The sequence below is a fragment of the Bos grunniens genome, chromosome 11 (genome assembly GCF_055505025.1).
Source record: "Bos grunniens cultivar Pamir isolate PY7600 chromosome 11, Bosgru_T2T1.0, whole genome shotgun sequence".
Lineage (NCBI taxonomy): Eukaryota > Metazoa > Chordata > Mammalia > Artiodactyla > Bovidae > Bos > Bos grunniens.
In genome coordinates, this window is record NC_141175.1 from 15,206,022 (window position 1) to 15,219,360 (window position 13,339).

The 13,339-nt window shown below is 53.7% G+C and overlaps 1 protein-coding gene across 15 annotated transcripts in view; it reads right to left on the reverse strand.

Moving 5' to 3' along the window:
- Positions 1–13,339, reverse strand: part of DAB2IP (DAB2 interacting protein) — a 212,583-nt gene that overhangs the window by 41,458 nt on the left and 157,786 nt on the right. The window contains exon 1 of one of the 15 annotated variants that reach the window (XM_086325442.1): positions 13,120–13,257. The exons of 13 other annotated variants lie outside the window; for them this stretch is intronic. Coding sequence is in view for 1 of the 2 variants with exons in the window: in XM_086325431.1 (XP_086181557.1) it covers positions 7,519–7,691 (173 nt within the window). In the remaining variant the exon portion in view is untranslated. Of the gene's footprint in view, positions 1–7,518; positions 7,768–13,119; positions 13,258–13,339 lie in introns of those variants that run through there. One more of the 15 variants, XM_086325431.1, reaches the window with a different exon arrangement.

Genomic DNA, 13,339 nt, shown 5'->3' on the forward strand with positions numbered 1-13,339 from the left:
TCACCCTTCTCTTTCACCCTTGTCAAGAGGCTCTTTAGTGCCCCTTCATTAATCCTGCCATTAGGGTGGTATCTACCATCTGCACATCTAAGGTTGTTGATATTTCTCCCGGCAATCTTGATTCCAGCTTGTGACTCATCCAGTCCAGCGTTCTGCATGATGTACTCTTCATGTAAGTTAAATAAACAAGATGACAATATACAGCCTTGACATACTCCTTTCCCAATTTGGAACCAGTCTGTTGTTCCATGTCCAGTTCTAACTGTTGCTTCTTGACCCACAGACAGGCTTCTCAGGAGACAGATGAGGTGGTCTGGTATTCCCTTCTCTTTAAGAATTTTCCAGTTTGTTGTGATCCACACATTCAAAGGCTTTAGCATAGTTAATGAAGCAGAAGTAGATGTTTTTCTAGAACTCCCTCACATTCTCTATGATCCAATTAATGTTGGCAATTTGATCTCTGATTCTTCTGCCTTTTCTGAACCCATTTTGTACATCTAAGAGTTCGCTGTTCATGTATTGCTGAAGACTAGCTTGAAGGATTTTGAGTATAGCCTTACTAGCACACAAAATGAGCACAGCTGTCCAATAGTTTGAACATTATTTTGCACTGCTCCTTCTTTGGGACTGGAATGAAAAGTGACCTTTTCCAGTCCTGTGGTCACTGCTGAGTCTTCCAAATTTGCTGACGTATTGAGTACACCACTTTAGCAGCAGCATCTTTAAGGATCTGAAATATTTCAGCTGGCATTCCATCACCTTCTCTAGCTTTGTTTGCAGTGATGCTTCCGAAGGACCACTTGAGGCTCTAGGTGAGAAGACACCATCATGGTTTTCCGGGTCAACTTTTTTATATAGTTCTTCTGTGTATTCTTGCCACATCCTCTTAATCTCTTCTGCCTCTGTTAGGTCCTTACCATGTCTGTCCTTTAGTGCACCTATCCTTATGTGAAGTGTTTCTTTGATATCTCCAATTTTCTTGATGAGATCTCTAGTCTTTCCCGTTCTATTGTTTTCCTCTACTTTTCTGCACTGTTCATTGAAGAAGGCTTTCTTATCTCTCCTTGCTATTCTCTAGAACTCTGCATTCAGTTGGGTGTATCTTTCCCTTTCTCTCTTGTTTCTTCTCTTCCTTCTTCAGCTACTTGTAAAGCCTTCTCAGACAACCACTTTGCCTTCTTGCCCTTCTTTTTCTGTGGGATGGCGACATCTCAAGAATAAGAGTGGGAAAGACAAATTTTTCAACCCTCACAACAGGCCAGCACAACACTCCTTCACGGCAGCATCTCATGACTCCTCACAACTATGCCAGGCAGGTAGCACCTGGACACATCTTTCAGAGGAGGAAGTCATGGTGCCCGAGGGTTCCCGACTCACTCGGGATGGCACAGTCCGCGGCCAGGGCCCAGCCACATGAGGTCAGCCAGGGCCAGGCGTCTTCTCCCACCTGCCCTCTGGAGGCCCCATCTGTTCCGCCTCCACTAGCATCTTTCATCACAGGTGCCCCAACACTGGGCTTCCAGTCTAAGCCTCAAAACCCTATGAGCTTGGTTGTGTTCTTTCCCCCTTCTCACAGATGAAAAGACTAGTGACCATGAGCACGGGAACGGCAGGGAGAGGGAGGAAGAGAAGAGGGAGGTCTGGAGCCCTGCACACAGGCCCTGACAGCCAGGCCCTCCCTCCCTCCCAAACTGGCTCCAAAGTCAGAGGAGGGGTACCCCATCCTTCCAGGCTCAGGGCTCAGGCAAGCTGACCACGGTCCACAGGAAGAGAAGAGGTGGGACTGCAAGGGTGGGGGCCCTCTGGGGCCCCCTAGGCTCCAAGAGTGGGCATAGCCTGTGAGCTGCTAAAATAGGAGCAGGCAGAGGAGAAGAATGGAGAAGAAAAATGGCAACCCACTCCCAGATTCTTGCCTGGGAAATCCCATGGACAGAGGAGCCTGCTGGGCTATACAGCCCATGGGGACGCAAGGAGTCGGACATGACTGAGCACGCACACACACACACAGAGCAGAGGACAGGAGAGACTTGACTGCCTGGGCCTCTGTACCTGGTCTAGCAAGCCCTCCAAGAAGAGTGGGCCACTTCTGAACACCAGGAGTGGGTGGGCAGCCCAGAGGTGCTGTATGGCCATCCTATCACAAAGGCTAAGGCCAGGCACAGTCCTCAGGCCTAACTCTGCAGGGGCCAGGTCATTCAAGGATGTACCACCCTTGGTCTGTTTCTATGGAGCCTGGCAGTCAAGTAAGTCTGAAGCTGTGTACCCTAGTGGTTAGGAACATGGGCTCTGAAGTCAGACTGTTCAAATCTGGACTGTGCCACTTCCAATCTTGTGTTCTTGGACAAGTCAGGTCACCTCTCTGGGCCTGCTTCCCCCTCTGCAATAACATCAACAGCGCTCAGCCCCCAGGGCTTGCTGTGAGGACTCAATAAGCTACAGAACAAAGCTGACTTTCAGGAGCACTTGATAAAGGCCAGCCTGTTTAGCTAGGCTGAAGGACACTGCCCCAGGATATGCTGGGAGACACAAAGTGGTCACTTTCTGAGTAGTGACTCTGGGCAAGAGTCACATCTTTCTCTGGGCCTCAGCTGATTTCTGTAAAGACGGGGTCCACCCAGGATCCTCAGTGACTCCCAGGCAAGACCACCCTTTAACACGTTCCAGCTGCCCACCCTCCTCTAGAAGCACCCAGGTCACAAAAGGCTGGGCTGTAGTTGGAATTCTTTGCGACCTGAAAACAGGCCCTACCTCTGCCCCGCCCCACCCCACCCCACCCCCAGGCTAACTGGGATCTGTTGGGAGTGAGAGGGTGCAAAGGCTCCAGGCCACAGGACATGTCAGGAGGCAGCAAAAGGCATCACCTCTCCAGGCAGAGCCCACCTGGCCAGCTCTGGACCTCAGTCTCCCCACTATGAGGAGTGAACCCTCGCCTCCTTAAGAGTCTCCCAGGGGATGTGCTGCCGCTAAGCTGCCTTTCTATCGAGGAGTTGAGCAGCCATCATCGGCAGGCAGATTCTCTACCACTGAGCTACCTGGGAAGCCTCTTCTATCTTCCTAGAACCTAAAGCAACTGGTGTGTGTGCTTCTTGGTGAGCAGGGGAAGGAGAAGCGGGGGCGGGGACCAGAAGAATCAGGGATCAGGAGGCAGGAGGCATGCCCGACAGCCCCGGCAGAGCATACGACCGCTTCTGAGGGGGCAGGGAGGGACCTGGGTGCCTTAAACTCACACCATCATCTCCTTGTCCATAGGGTTCATCTGTCAGTAGGAGGTGGAGTGATTTGGAAGTCTGCAGGGCTGAGTAGTGATTCTGATTGTGTTACTCAGCAACTGTGGGACTTTGCGAAAATCCTTTATTTTCCTGTGCCTCAGTTTCTTCATGTATAAAATGAGGAAACAAGCTATCCTTGGAAGAGAAAAGATGTAAAAACAGTGGCTAGCCAAATGCAGAGAAAGCATTTATCAAAACAACTTGGGAGCCCAAAGACTCAAATATCTGAGTGCCATTCATTCAACAGACACTCAGAATCCATCTGGAGACTGTTAGCTCTTGGGCTGTCCCCAGCTCTACACTGTCCCCTCAATGAGCCGAACACATTCTAACTGCCCCCCACCCCACCGTTCCTGCCTCACGGCTAAGTGTTGCATAGAGATCAAGATCTGGGTCACCAAAATATTCTGAAATAGACCTCAAACTTCTCTGGAGGCCAAACCCACAAAAGAAGCATCCAGAGCGAAGCCATCAGTGCAGCCCAAGTCCAGCTCAGCTCTGGGAAAGGTAGAGGGCCTTGCAAGGAGAGCCAGGCTCACGGTGCTCTCCCTTAGGCGCCTGGACTCAAAGAGCGATCAGGTGGGAAGAGGGGAAGAAGGGCAGGTGACACTACAGGGTGGGACTCGAGCCCTCCAAGGAGAGAGCGAGAGAGAGCTCAAAGAGCCACTGGACGTCACTTAGGGGGGCCCAGTCCAGCCCTCCCCAATCTGAACTCTAGGGATCCCGCTCAGAGGATCCTGGGGGAGGCCCACGGCCGGGAGAGCAAGGTGCGGACGGAGGGCATGGGAGCCCCTCACTCGCCCTCCCTGGCTCCCTGGACTGGCCCACTTGCCTCACCCTCCCCGGCTGCCTGGGCTGGCCCACTTGCCTCGCCCTCCTCAGGCCCTGCTGCCTCCTCTTCAACTCACTTCTTTTCTATTCAGCACACACATGGCCCGACCCCCTTCTCCCGATGGCCCCACAGGCGACCAGAGCCAACCACAGTTCCAGTCCCCTCCTTCCTCCACAGGGTAGCTAGCTCCCTCCCTGAGACCCAGGCCGCCACCCTCCCCTCTCCGCACACCTTTCCTCCTGGTCTTGGAGTTTGTCAGACGCTGATGTGGGGGCACTCTTCCCTTGGTGAAACCCTCTCCTTTGTGGAGCTCATCCACTCCTCAGCTTTAGACACCTCCAGTGCTCAAGACTCCAAAGCTTCTCTCCCAGCCTTCCCCTTCCCTGCGCTCCAGACGTATATATCTAAATGCTGGCCTGACAGCCCTTGGACACCTCACAGAACTTCAAATCTGAAATATCTGAAGTGGAGCTTTGTCTCAGGGCTTAATCCAGGAGTCTCAGAGGCCAGACCCTCCCTCTCCCTGGCCTTCAGAGCCTAATCCATCAACACACCCCATCACTGTCATTCTCTGCTGTTTAGCTGCTCAGTCGTGTCCGACTCTTTGAGACCCCAGGACTGTATAGCCCACCAGGCTTCTCTATCTGTGGAATTCTCCAGGCAAGAATACTGGAGTGGGTTGCCATTTCCCTCTCCAGGGGATCTTCCCGATTTGCGGATTGAACCCGAGTTTCCTGCGATTTCTTTACCACTGAGCCACTCAGTTCAGTTCAGTCGCTCAGTCGTGTCCAACTCTTTGCGATCCCACGGACTGCAGCACGCCTGGTGTCCCTGCCCGTTACCATCTCCCGGAGCTTACTCAAACTTATGTCCATTGAGTTGGTGATGCCACCCAACCATCTCGTCCTCTGTTGCTGCCTTTTCCTCCTGCCTTCAATCTTTCCCAGCATCAGGGTCTTTTCTAAAGAGTCAGTTCTTCACATCAGATGGCCAAAGTACTGGAGTTCCATCATGTATCATGGAGTTTCTAAGTATTTCAGTTTCATCATGAGTCCTTCCAATGAATATTCAGGACTGATTTCCTTTAGGAGTGACTAGTTGGATCTCCTTGCAGTCCAAGGGACTCTCAAGAGTCTTCTCCAATACCATGGTTCGAAAGCATCAACTCTTTGGCGCTCAGCTTTCTTTACAGTCCAACTCTCACGTCCATACATGACGACTGGAAAAACCATAGCTTTGACTAGACAGATCTTTGTTGGCAAAGTAATATCTCTGCTTTTTAATATGCTGTCTAGGTTGGTCATAGCTTTTCTTTCAAGGAGCAAGTGTCTTTTAATTTCATGGCTGAAGTCACCATCTGCAGTGATTTTGGAGCCCAAGAAGCCACTAAGGAAGCCAAAATCCTGTCACTACCACCTCTAAAGTCTCTCACACCTGTCCAAGCCTCTTTATCAGTCTGACCCTAACCCCCTACCTGGGAGTCAGGGGGAACCCTTCAGAAACGCAAATCCTATTATTTAACTTTTGGGCTAAAAACCCTCCAATTACTCCAGACAGCAATTTGACTCCAAACGACTCAATGGACATGAGTTTGAGTCAACTCTGGGAGTTGGCGACGGACAGGGAGGCCTGGCGTGCTGCAGTCCACGGGGTCTCAGAGTCGGACATGACTGAGCAACTGAACTGACTAAACTCCTCCCCAGGACCAGAAGTTGGCCGAGTGTGACCTGCCTTTCCTCTGACCTCATCTGGCAACCCCCATCTGCCTCTAGAAGCAGAGGCTTTCCCGCCTCAGGGACTTTGTCCTCTCTAACGCCTAGGCAGGAGCTCCAGTTCCACCCCCTTCTGCTAAATCGGCTGGATCGGCTACAACAGGCTCTGGCCCCCTCCCCACGCCCTGCCCCCCTCACCCCAGCTCCTCCCCACAGAAACACTTGGCTGTTTCCTTCATTATCATCTTGCTCGTTCAGCCAGCAAATATTTATTAAGTGCAAACCAACAACAACAACAACGTGCAGGCACTATTTTAGGTGCTGAACAAAGCAGACAAAAACCCTGACTCACATCCCCCAGTCTGGAATTACTTATTTGTTTCTCCACTCATTTATGATGCTCTGTCTCTCCTGACAGAAGGGAAGCTCTGCTGTATTTCTAAATCCTATGGAAGGGTCCGGCAAGGTGTAAAAACTCAGTAAGTATGTATGAAACGAACTTGTAAAAACAAAGAAACAAAGAACACCAACCCAGAAAAACACAAGAAGTCAAGAGCCACGCCTCTGCCACCTTGAAGCAAGTGCTGCTCACAGCCCGGGGGTCTCAGGCGCACAGGAAAGCTTTCGGTAACGCTCCAGCCCTCCTGGGGGACAGGACAGACTAGAGGCACAGTGGTAGCCTGTTAACTGCTTGAGAAAACAGATGACTGTGGGCTTTCCCAGTGGCTCAGCGGTAAAGAATCTGCCTGCAAGGGTTCAATCCCTGGGTGGGGAAGATCCCCTGGAGAAGGAAATGGCAACCCACTCCAGTATTCTCGCCTGGGAAAATCCCATGGACAGAGCCGCCCAGCGGGCTACAGGCCATGGGATCGCAAAGAGTGGAACACGACGGAGCGACTAAACATCAAAGCAGACCTGCAGGATCAGGGAAGCCTCCTGGAGAGGTGAAATCTGAAAGAGGCCAACCCTACCCACCACCAAATCTACGAGGAGGAGGAAAACACTCCCGTGTTTTAGGGCCCTGATGTTCTTTGCGCTAGTAGAAAAAAGGGAAAAAAACCTTGCTCCAAAAAATTCTTTACTTTTTATTAGTGTCTGGATCAATAAAAGTTTTAGGAGTAAAGCTTCTCTCCTGCAATACTAACCGCCACAGAGACAGCCTAGGATTATTAAATCTGTCTCCAAGAGGCAGTGGCTGGGAGCCCCAGGCTAGGTAAAGAGAAGCCCGAGGGTTGTCGCTGGCTCTGAAACTTGGGGTTTCAGAAACCCCCCTCTTCACAGCCCACCTTCCAACCCCACAGATTCCCTGCGCCTAGATTTCCTTCCCCACAGCTTTGCCTGTCTGCTTCCACCTCCTTGGTCAGTGGGTGTCTCACCATCCCCTCCCCCTGCGCTTAAAGCTCCCAGGAGGACACGGCCTGGCTCCCAGGAGGCAGGAGCCGGTCCCCACCTTCGCTCTTCCTTCCAAGCCCAAGGGAGTCTCCCATTCATTCTACCCGGGTCAGTGTGGAAACCAGGCTGCACAGGAATGACTGTGGAGGATCAACCAGGCCCTGGTCGGAGGGTGGGTGAGGTCCCAGGGCTGGGCCTCCTTGGAGAAACAGCCCTCACACCCTCCAGCCCCCACCCACAGCTATCCAGCCAGCCCACCCACAGGACAGGAAGTTTCCTGCACCCGCTTCCCAGGGCAGAGCCATCCACAGACCTTGGCAGTGGGATAGGCCTCTGGGCTGAACAGGGTCTTGGTACCAGGAGCCCGGGAGCCACATCTGGCTTTCGAGGATGGTGGGATCTCCACAGAGAAGCCCGGCCCATGATCTTGCCGAGGCTGTCACAGAGGAGTCCGAAGCCACAGAGGCTCATTCTTGCGGCCGGCATGCACCGAGGTGCCTCTCCTGGCCAGACCTGGGGACCTCTCAGCCAAAGCCAGCAACTAACAGGAGTTGACCAGGTGGGCTTTCCCTTCCCGCAAAGCACACGCTGACTTGTCTTCCAAGCTGAAACTTCAAAAATGACTTAAAAAAAAACACAGCGGTGACATCTAGAGATTTCCGGGTCCTCCAGGGAACAAGTGGAAAATTACAGCCTTCCATACAGGTAACCACATGGCACAACCTCCAGGTGCAAGAAGTCCGGAAAGATACGCACTTCCAGCCAGAAGCACGTCGCCCTCCCAAGGAACACGGGCAGGGTGTAGATCCCGGGACCTAGCCCTGGGTCCTCTGGGAGCCGCTCCGCCTCCAAGGTGCCACACCCTGCCCCAGTCCCGCCTCCGGGCCTTTGCACTTGCCGTTCCCTCCGCGTGGCCCTGGCTCTAGGCCAGGCTCACAGATCAAACGTTGCGCGCCTTACCAGAGGCTGTTCTAACCAAAGGAGTAACTTCCACCCCCCACCCCCAGGTTATCACTCAGCTTCCGGATGACACGGATCTGAAACGCTCTTGCTTGGGCCCCCTCCTCCTCCCCCTGGGAGAATGTCCAGACCTGTTCACCTGGTAGGTCCGACACACCTCCGGCCATGCCTTGCACAAAGCAGGCACTAACAGGTGTCCTGAACGAACACTAGCTTTCCTTCTGGCTAGTATGATACAGGCCGGCCAAAGCTGTCTAAGTGAGAGCGGCCGTGGAGGGGGTGTTGACCAAAAGACGGGGGTGCACCCAAACCACCTCCCCCCAACCCAAGCTCCCGGAGGGTCCAGGGTGCGACCCCTGCCCACCTGGCACCACACCCCTCGCGCTCCAGGCCGGAAGCGGCCAGCCCCGCCCCCAGCCCGCCCACCCCGAGCCTCCGGCCCTGCCCTCCCAGGCCGGCCGCAGGGGACATTCCGCGGCCAGCTGCCGCCAACTGCCCCAGCTGCAACCGCTTTCCATCCCAACCCGCCGCTACGCTCCGGACGCGGGCGGGGACGATGCCCGGCCGGAATTCGTCGGGCTCAGAGCAGCAGCAGCCGGGAGGCTCTCCACCCTCTCTCTCCAGGGACGTTTAAAAAATGCGAACAAAGACGGAGGTGCAAACCCACAGGGGTTGTCTACCACGGTCACCCAGTAAAACCGGACACCCGACTCCGTGCCCCAGCTTGGAACTAGATAGCTAGACAGGTCCCCTCGCTGGGAAGAACTGGGTTCAAGCTCCAAGGGCGGTTATTCTCCTCTGTCCTGGGCTGGGCCAGCAGGAGGTTTAGTGCCTGGTAGAAGGGAGAGGCGGAGAAGGCAATGGCACCCCACTCCAGTACTCTTGCCTGGAAAATCCCATGGGTGGAGGAGCCTGGTAGGCTGCAGTCCATGGAGTCGCTAAGAGTCGGACATGACTGAGCGACTTCACTTTCACTTTTCACGCATTGGAAAAGGAAATGGCAACCCACTCCAGTGTTCTTGCCTGGAGAATCCCAGGGACGGGGGAGCCTGGTGGGCTGCCGTCTATGGGGTCGCACAGAGTTGGACACGACTGAAGCGACTTAGCAGCAGCAGCAGCAGAAGGGAGAGGAGCCTGGTGGGCTGCCGTCTATGGGGTTGCACAGAGTCGGACACGACTAAAGCGACTTAGCAGCAGCAGAAGGGAGAGGGAGTGAGCTGCCCAGGTCTCTGAGTGCCACAAGACGGACCCAGGAGCCCAAATGGTGCCCGACCCACTGGCCTAGGATTCACCCTTGAGTCACACTGATACCACCCTCACTGAACTGAAAATCCCTCTGGGAAAGGCACAGCCAACCAGCCCGACCTTTTTGCCTGGGGTCACCCCCTTTTCCATCCTACTGGAAAGCCACAGCAATCTTTTCCAGGTATTGAGCCTCCACCACACACACAGAATCACTCCTACTTCCCTTATAGCCACCACCTGGAGGGGCTAATCAAACTAGAGTGGCTGCTGTATACTCTCTGGTGCAATGGGATCATGTAATCCACCCCTTCCAGGTAAATACGGATGAACGGGTGGGTGGGAGAACATCTGAGGTCGCTCCTGCCTACTCCACAGCCTCAACTCCAGAGGCTTACAAGCTCCAGTCCAGTCCATGTGGTTTCAGCCTGCTCCAGACCCTTGGCAACAACTGAGCTCCTACTAAGTGCCAGACTGTCAGGCACCTATTGTGTGCAGGTAGGACACCTGTAGGACTCATCAAGAGGTCTGTCTACCTGTAGCCCCACAGCAATACCCATCATGGGAAGTAACTCCCTCCATCCCCTGGGGTGTCCTTGCTTGGGCTCAGCTCTGTTCTGAGCACAGGTAATCCAAAAAGACCCACCCGCTCCATCTGCTCACACCCCCAAACCCCAGAGAACTCCTAGCCAGTGTCCTTATTGGTGGGTCCCTTCCTTCTGAGGTGAGGCTTCCCCTCCCAGCTTCATCTGGGTCTATGGACAGCAAAGAGACCAAACCAGTCAATCCTAAAGGAAATCCACCCTGCATATTCATCTGAAGGACTGATGCCGAAGCTCCAATACTCTGACCACCTGAGGCGGAGAGCCGACTTACTGGAAAGACCCTGATGCTGGGGAAGACTGAGGCAGGAGGAGAAGACAGCAACAGAATAAGATGGTTGGATGGCATCACTGACTCGATGGACTTGAGTTTGAGCAAACTCTGGGAGATAGTGAAGGGCAGGGAAGCCTGGTGTGCTGCGGTCCACGAGGTCGCAAAGAGTTGGACACAACTGAGCAACTGAACTGAATAAAATTTCAAAACAAGGGAGAGGTGAGGCTGTAGTCACCAAGGGAGGCCCTAGGGCAGAAGAAGCCCTTGCCCTCCTAGAGAATGCAAGGCACCAGAGATGGAGGGGGTGGAGCCTATCTCTGAGCTCTCTTTCAGGGTGCAGGCCCCAAGCAGGCCTCTCACTGGAGATCAATAATAGCATTAATCAGGTAAGGACACTATAACCACTTTACAAATGAAGAAATCAAGTCCAGAGAAGCTCAATCACTTGCCTAAGTTGGGTGAGCCACAATCTGAAAGTAGATCTGCCTCAGCCCAGACACTCATTTGCACCTATTTAAATGCTGGTCCCCTCTTAACCCCCTCTCTAATTCTAATACCCTCCTCTTCCTGGAAGCCTTCCCAGATTTTCCCCAGGCAGGAAGCCATCCCCATTGGTGGATCCACACAGTTCTAATGTCTTTTTATAATAAAACAGGCCCCTGTGACAGGGCTTTCCCTCTGCATGATAGCTGTCACAGGAGAAGGTCACAAGTTAAAGAGAAATAAGCTTCTCTCTGGGGGTGAGAAGATGTACTTGCCAGTTATTTGACCTTGAATAAGGTGCTTCCTCCAAATCCTTCGAGCCTCAGCTCAGGGGACTGCATAACCTCTTGCAAGATCCCTTCAGAGCCATCTTGAATAATATGTAAAATGGAGTGAGAACACGGGGAACATCCTCGGAATTTCAGAGACTGCCCCGATCCAGTTATTCCTGGTTTCAGTACCCCCAGTGGCCAGACCTCCTGAATTATTAGGCCCCACTGTACACTCCTCCCCCCAACACCCACCCGCTCCAGCCACGGATCTTCCTCTTCTTCTCTCTCTGTGCATCCTGCACCCCTCCCCTTTCTCTCTTTCAGGGGGAGCCACACCTCCGCTCCCCCTGATCTCCCCTCCCGCCCCAATTTCCAATTCTCATGCGCCTTTCAAGACCCAGCTTCACTGCCCCACCGCCTTCTCAGTGTGCCCAGGACCAGGAACTGTTCTCTCTCTTCCCAAATCCCCAGTCCTCCTCCCTTTCTCCTGGGTCCTGCTGTCTGTCCCAACAGACCCTCTCTGGGGTCTTTTCATCTCTGGTTCTTCAAGTCCTGCTACTGCTGCTAAGTCGCTTCAGTCGTGTCCGACTGTGTGACCCCATAGACGGCAGCCCACCAGGCTCCCCCATCCCTGGGATTCTCCAGGCAAGAACACTGGAGTGGGTTGCCATTTCCTTCTCCAATGCATGAAAGTGAAAAGTGAAAGTGAAGTTGCTCAGTCGTGTCCAACTCTTAGCAACCCCATGGACTGCAGCCTACCAGGCTCCTCCACCCATGGGATTTTCCAGGCAAGAGTACTGGAATGGGTTGCCATTGCCTTCTCCGTCTTCAAGTCCTAGGACTCCATAAATGTGTGATGGACGTCTTCTTCCAAAAGCTCAGAGCCCAGATGTTGCCTTATCTTCCAGACCTGAAGGTGTCTCACCAGCTGGGCCAGGCTCTCTGGGGGACTCTGGAACCCGCCTTCCTCAAGGAGGTTCCCATTTTCTGGGGTGCGAAGGAGCTGGCCCCAAGGCTGTCAAGGAACACTTCCAGGCACTGCTTGTACATCCCCTTGGGGACAGTGATGCTCAGACCCTGGGAGGGAGGACCTCTCTTGTGACTATGGAGCCTCTCCTTTCTAGAGCCCGTGTAGAGGACAGAAGCCCTCTGTGGCCTGCCCAGAACTGCCCCCTCCAGAGAAGGGCACTGCTGTAACCCACTGCCTCCCCCACCCCCTCCCGAGTCTGCAGGGCAAAAGCAGACCGGACCAGAGAGGGATGCCCCGCAGAGAAGAGTCAGCCCCGGGCCCTGGCTCTTCACGGACAAGGGCTTCCGAAGAGACCACTGCTGCACTGAGTGGACGGTGAGAAAACAAACTTGGTATCAGACTCTGGGCCACTTCTGAGTAGCAGTTTCAGTGTGTCCCAGCTGTTAATTTATGTGAGCACATCTATACTTGTGAGGTTTTATCATCACCAACAAACAGTAAATGTGTCCTGGCACCTGCTCTGTGCCAGGCCCAGCACTGGGTATTTTACATACATTACCTTCTTACACTTCCAAAGAGCCCTAAGCTGTGGGTAGCCACAGAAATGTTTTACTAAGATGAAGCTGAAACAGAGAGGGTGGAAAAGCTGCTCAAGGTCACACAGCTAGTTACTGGTCGCAGCTACGATTACAGGCCCCTCAACAGCCTGACCCCAGACTGTCTTCCTGGCCTGAGCTGCCAGCGCTTACCCTTCCAGAGCCTTTGTACTCTGTCCCCAGCCCTCAAGTTCCCCAAGCCCACTGTTTCGTGACCTGGGAGAGAGAGGTTAATGTATATTGTCAGCCTGCAGCCAACCAGCTCCCTCCCCCGCTCCACCTGCTCAGACCCCCTGCCCCGCTCCCATGAGGACTCCTACCCTCTGGCTACCCCCTCCCCCCAACCAGCCTGGCTGCCTCCACCCCATCTGCCAGGCCCCCAACCAGTGTCTGGTGGTAATGACTTCAGCTGGCAGAGAATCCTGGAACCTTCCCCCCCACAGTGATGTTGACACATGTTCACTCAAAACACGGTAATGTTTCCATCTAAGCATTTAGGGGGAGTAAATTCCTACCCCTGTGATGCCTTCGTGCAAAAACACAGGAGTAAACTGACTCGAACCAGCGGTGAGACATGGTCAGCACTTCTCTTCCTCGGTTGTCACGGTGCCAAGTCCTGGGCTACGCCCGCACGGTGTTCCAGGGCCTGAGTGCTGTCAGCAAGCCAGGGAGAGGGGTTGGGTCCAGTTTCCGAGGTTGTGACTGCCTCCCCGGCTACAGGATCAGTTTGTGGTC